This window comes from Rosa rugosa, chromosome 4, assembly GCF_958449725.1.
Source record: "Rosa rugosa chromosome 4, drRosRugo1.1, whole genome shotgun sequence".
NCBI lineage: Eukaryota > Viridiplantae > Streptophyta > Magnoliopsida > Rosales > Rosaceae > Rosa > Rosa rugosa.
Window position 1 is genome coordinate 53,044,521 of NC_084823.1, and position 6,417 is coordinate 53,050,937.

The 6,417-nt window shown below is 41.8% G+C and overlaps 2 protein-coding genes across 2 annotated transcripts; one reads left to right on the forward strand and one right to left on the reverse strand.

Annotated features, from left to right (window-relative positions):
* On the forward strand, window positions 1-1,218 carry LOC133745016 (F-box/kelch-repeat protein At3g23880-like). The gene has a single exon (XM_062173021.1). It carries the CDS (start codon window positions 1-3, stop codon window positions 1,216-1,218), a length of 1,218 nt encoding a protein of 405 aa, XP_062029005.1.
* A 785-nt stretch (window positions 1,219-2,003) lies between these two features.
* On the reverse strand, window positions 2,004-5,298 carry LOC133743273 (AP-3 complex subunit delta). The gene has a single exon (XM_062171140.1). The coding sequence runs from the start codon at window positions 5,067-5,069 to the stop codon at window positions 2,178-2,180; it is 2,892 nt and encodes a 963-aa protein (XP_062027124.1). The 5' UTR covers window positions 5,070-5,298; the 3' UTR covers window positions 2,004-2,177.
* Window positions 5,299-6,417: the final 1,119 nt, after the last annotated feature.

Sequence of the window (6,417 nt, forward strand, 5' to 3'; positions counted from 1 at the left end):
ATGTCCGACTACCTTCCTAAAGAAACCACTCGTACAAGGATTAATGGAACATCAAAAGCTGCAGCAATATCACACTACCTTGTTCCTGAAGAAATCATTCGCGAAATCCTGTTGTGGTTGCCGGCCAAATCTTTATGCAGATTCAGCACGGTGTGCAAGTCATGGAGCTCTATGATCCAACACTCCACTTTCATTGATACCCATCTCAAGCGCAGAGGTCAATACAACAACCGAAACGACATTGTTCACCTTCTACTAAGCGAGCACACCACTGCGAGTAGTTGCACGTCGTATGTGATGAAAGACGACCCTGCAATATTGGATGGAGATGAGTGCTATACCAAGTTTAAATATCCTTCATCGGAACATTTAGATGTGGATTTCTGTAGTCTGATCGGAACTTGTAACGGCCTCATATGCCTCGCATATGACGACATGCCCATGACTTCCGAAGTACCCACAATAATTTGGAACCCTTCCGTTAGAAAGATTGTGATTTTGCCTACGCCTATTATCAGTCAGTCTACAAGTAGTTATCTACAAACTCACGCTTTTGGCTATGATGCTGAGAGTGATGATTGTAAGGTTTTAAGAATTCTACTGTCTGAAGATAGATTATTAGAGACAAAACTATGTGAGGTTGAGGTCTACTCATTAGCCCGTAATTCTTGGAAGCGTCTCAGTAGTACTACTTTTCCGGCTTCCTTGCGATCTATTGTATGGTTTACACGTAAATACGTTTTTGTCAATAATGCTCTGCATTGGCCTCAATGCCAAGATTTCGACAAGGACAAGAACATCATTGTCTTCTTTGATATGGCCAGTGAACTATTTAGCCAGATAGAGATGCCTGAAGCTTTCTCGGATGAACGCAAGGTCATTTCAGTAGCAAGATATGGAGAGTCCCTTGCCTTGATTGATATCAAGATGAGGGGTTTTGACATATGGGTTATGAAAGAGTATGGTGTGGTGCAATCTTGGACTAAAATATTAGGGATATCAAGTCTAAAGTTTTGTTATCTGTCACTTTTTGATTGTAGAAGCAGTGGTGAATTGGTATTCGGAAAAATAGAAACTGGTCGTCGAGAATTAAACAGGGTGAATTATAAGACCAAACAAGTTGAAAAATTTAGAATAAATGGACGAAAATACATGGGGATCGATTCTTTTGTAGATAGCATTGTCTTACTAGATCAAACCAATGCTATTCCTTACTAAAGAAGTAACAATTCGGCATCTTCGCTAATCTCCGATAAATCCAAGCTGAGTTTCGACCGCCGGACAAGAGGAGCACCGTGAGCGCCGAATAAGTCCTCCAAGCATCGCAGAACAACTCTTTCGTTGACGCTGTTTCGCAAATCGTCGGGTAAGTTGGCGGGATTTTGACGATCAAATCATGTAGAAGCAATACGGTTACGTCCAACCCCAAGCAATGGCGGACTCAGCTGCGGTCATCTTCGCCATGGAAACCCTAGCACAGTTGCAGAGAAGAGAAGAGGTATTCTCTCTCTCCTAGGAAAGTCGGACTATTCGGTCTCCTAGGAAAGTCAAAAATAATAAGACAGATGAATACTCATTATTCTTCACCCTTGAATTTAAATTCGTTGCATTTGTGCGCATCTGAAGATATATTAATTGACTACTAAAAAAACGATTCAATTGACATAACAATGAAGAAAAAATGATTATGTGCTTGTTAAATTAGCTCTTGAATTGATCTTACAAACTATATGTTCCCTCATCAAAATGGTAAAATGTACTTATTTTTTGATCAAATCAGTGATCCTATAAACTTTTAACAATAGAAGTGTAGTAAATAGGTGATCAAAGGTAACAAGGTTAAACTCCCGCATAAGAAGTTATAATGATCTCTTTGTATCATATGGTCTATTTCAAATTGCTCAATATGAACATAACTGAAAAGAAATTCAAGAATTTTTGGTTTCTAGGCTAGAGAAACTCCAGAATTGAGCTCAAACTCGTGTGGTTGTTCTTTCAAAATATCAACCTCGAAATCTCACATTGTTCAGATTCAATAAAAGGAATAAATAAAACCAGGGGGTGTGTAGGCACAAACCAAAATGTATAAAATCTACAGCCGAACTAGCCTTAGCAGCCAAATGCCAAGAAGTTCTGTAACAGTTGATGACAAACAAACAAATCCAAACCTTGTAACACTACAAGAGAAAATCTGGAATTACTGGTGTTTGTGAAACCACATTCAATGGCGCATCTGCTCGTTGCCGAGCTTTGTGCCTACCACTACTTTTTGGCTTTGCTTTCTGACAGTTTTCTTCTCCTTCGTCTCCCTTCTTCCCCGGGCTTCTGTGCCTTCTCCCTTTACTATGAGTATTAGGCTTGCTTTTTCTCGTACTCGAGTTTCCTTGATCTTGCTTTTCTACATCACCCAAATTTTCCTTGGATTCGGTGGTAGAATCAACGTTTAGCTTCTCCTTCCCTTTTCTCTTAGTAGATGACCTAGTGGTGGGTTTTGTCTCACTTCCTAGAAGAACATCCCGCACTGTACCAGACAACAAATCTTCCTGTGAATGTGGACCAGCTGCAATAGGTACTTGATCTCCATCTAATTTCACCACGACAGGCCTAGGCTTTGTATGGTTTGGCTTTTTCTTTGAAACCAGTAACTGCTCTGTAAGCTTGGCAAGATCTTCATCGTCATTTGAGTTAGCCTGTAACTGAGGGTCATTGGCAGGTGGATAATCACCATCCTTTTTTTCTGAAGGAAGATAATATAAGCCATGCTGCTTACGGTGTTCTGCAAGCAGAGATGTGGATTCATTTGATGGCCCTGGCTCTTCTTTGCTTTGAAAGATAGGGATAGAAACACCAGCCATTTCCTCAAAATGAGAACTTCCATGGGAAAATGAATTTAATGAAGGTAGTTGAACATCACCACAGATTGTTTCCAAGTCCTCAAGATTCTCCACAAGCACTAAACCATCTGGTACAGAAACTCTTTCCTGAGAACTTACTGAGATAGGACCCAGATCATTTGAGAAGGCATCATGCATCAATTTAATGATTTTGGATGCTTCTGCTTCTTCCGTATCTGAGCTCTCCTCTTTCTGAACTAGACAATCAGGCGTTTGTGGCTTAATCAACTCAATGAAACAAAGTACATTTCGTGCTCTCTCTACTATTTCTACATCATAGCTTCTTGTAAGTGGAACCACAGCCAATTCAACTCTATTTAAAAGGTTTGTGATAGATTCATGCGTGAAACTGTCCTTGAATGAAGCAGATGCCGATGCCTGCCCACAAGTAGAAGTTTCCTCCCCACCATATTCTACAGAAAGACCTCCAAATGATTGATTTAAATCCCTTGGGTTGAATCCTTCATCCAGTTTGGCCTCAACAGGAGCATCACATGATGCCAAGTCCGAACACCCTACGCTATCCTGTTCAGAGAACAATCCTGGGACATCTGGCACCAATTGATCAGAATATGAGGAGGACGCAGCATTTCCCCTCCGCAAAAGATAAGAATTCAGACAAAAGATTAAGACTTTGAACGCAGACTGTATATATATTGCTTTTATGAACGGTGGTAAGAGACTTGTACGAGGCTGTAATAGTGCTTCCATGAGTTCAAATGGGTTTACCGAGAACTCAACATATTCCCCTGACAACCAAGCAGCGGCCGATAATATCCTGTGTAAGAAAGGATTACCAAGTAATGCCGGATCAATCAACAAATCACGACTGACTCGAACAAGCTCTGGTCTAACATCCTTGACCCTCATACCAATATCAATAAGCTGCTTTTCAATTTCTTCTCCTTTCTGGCAATGTGGTATCCTTGACATTTCTCCCAGAAGTGATACATACCAATCAAAGTCCATAATAATCTCATACACATTTCTACAACATGTCGACAAAATGGAACCCAGTATCAAATTGCAGAACTCCGGATCAGACTTAAGGGCATAGTTGACCAAAACCCGTGAAATTTCAGCCACATTACTCTCAGACACCATTGCCATAACAAGACGCAACGACTCCAGCTTAATATTTGGATCCACATCACTCAAAGACTTAATCACAACCTCCTTATTCTCCAACACCGCCCACAAGTGCTTTGGGGCAACAACCGAAAGCGCTTGCAACCCAAGATACTTCAGATTCGAATCATCATCCACCAACATTTCCCGAATCTTGACAACAGCAAGCTTCACCGCGTGTTCATAATCACTCAAACTGCTCACCACAGTCCTAATGCACTCAAACAACAACGACTTAGCCCCAGTCCTCCTGATATGCTCACAAACCGGCTCAACAACCCTCTTAGCCAACCTCGGCTCTAAGGGAACCAACTTTGCAAATATCTTCAACACCTTAATCAAAACCCAATTGTTCTTGGAATCCACCAGAATCTTATAAAACTCGGGCGCCAGCGGAAGATAAGACCTGGGATCTCTGAGAGCCAGCTCACAAAACACCCCCACCGCCACAGACACAACCTGTGAATCCGAACTGTCTAGATTCTCAACCAAACGCTTAAAACATACCCTCACCGAATCCGGATACTTATCAAACACTCTCAGAACCACACCAACTGCCTTCTTTCTCACGAGAACTTTGCTGCTAGCCAGCAATGTGAATATCTCAGGCGTCAAATCCCTAGCGAGATCTACAGTGGCAATTCTGGAAAGGCATTCAAGCGCTAAGCTTACCTCGAACTCGTTGGTGCTGGTGAGGTCCTTGCGGAGCTGGTTGGTGATGAGGACGAGCACCGGCGTGGAGTCGTCGAAGGAGTGGGAGGCGGCGTGGTAGGCGATCTTCTTGTGGGAGAAGCGGGTGGAGGAGAGGAGCTCGACGACGTGGAAGGCGGCGAACGACATGTCGTGGAAGTGGAGGGAGGAGAGGTAGGTGAGCTTGAGGAGGGCGGCGGATTTGGTGTCGGGGTCCGTGGACTTGGCCTCGCGGCGGATTTCGTCTAGGGCTTTGGAGAGGAACGCCGACTCGCCGATCAGCTGGAGGCGGAGCCCCTTGATTAGGTCGTCCAGTGTGCGCTGGAACAGAGTGTCCATCACCGAGAACCCCGCCATCGCCGGAATTTGGATTCCGATATTCTATGAGTTTCGATTGGATTTGATCAAATTCAAGTGATTAGTGAAGATGAAGGATTGGATTGGGAATTGGGATCTTGGCAATTGGAATTGGAATTGGGAAGGAGAAGAATGTTACTGAGAAATTTCGTTTCGGGTTTTACCCACCTGAATCTTGTTACTGCTTCCCGCGGCGTCGTTATGTGCGGTGTTTGGAGTTTGTGGACTATGAAATGGGCTGGAGAGAGCCCAATGTATGGGATTTAGGCAATGTTAATGAAGCCCAATTGTTTGGGGTTTAACCGTTTAAGCCAAGTTTAAGGAGTTTATGAAACCCAAAGAGGGATTTCAGACTGTTGTTACTAACTCGAATCCGCGGTCTAACAGGCTAGAAGCGTTTAGTTTAGTGATACAACTCGTTTTTTTGTAAGTGGGAGATCACACTTGTGATCGTCTGTTAATGAAAATACAGAAAAGTTCGGGTCATTTTATCTATCATGAGTTCACCACCAATTATATAGACTCAAATACTGAACGGTTAAATTTGGTTTAAGGCACTAATGTGCCGTATCTAATTGAAATTGGATAATATTTTCAGTGATCGAATCATTGTGATCGCTCCACCTCATAATAATTGATTCAGTAAATTTCATGCCCAGAAAGTGATCAATTATTGTAACGAGACAAAAAACCAACAATCTTTTAGTTTTAGTCAATTTAATTTGGTTTTAGCTTTTTGATAGCCCATATATGTTCAGCCAAAGAATCACTACAAAGATAATGGGATTCTATCTTTGCACATGAAATGAAAGCACTTTATGAGCCCAACCAATGGCTAGCTACCACAGCAAATTCAAACCACTACGTGAAAAGAGCCAAAGTGACTTGTGGTGAAAGTAAAAGGGAGATATGTTGAATGTTTGCCTTTGGATCATATGAGTGGAGTTAAATCAGACTCACCTACACATTCATAGTGAATCAAATGACAGGCACTTCCCAAAGTATGAATATGATCACTAGGGTTCATACATTGCATATTGTTTACTCATATGCATTCAGAAACAGCTAGTTATGCATATTCTTGGAAAAATTGATATTTTCAGTGGCCCATCAGAACTAAAGAGAGAAACTTGCTCCTTTTCTGTTCCTCTCCAACAATTACCTGCTGGTAGTAGTGCTTGTATACTGAGATTCCACAAACAAAAATAACTTGAATAGAGACCAAGTGATCAAGCTAAAAGTTGGCACAATAACAGCAAAAACAGTGAGCAGACAAAACATAAAGTTGCTTCTTGTCAATCTTTATAAAGGAGCTATTTCAACATCACCAGAAGTGGTACCAACTAAT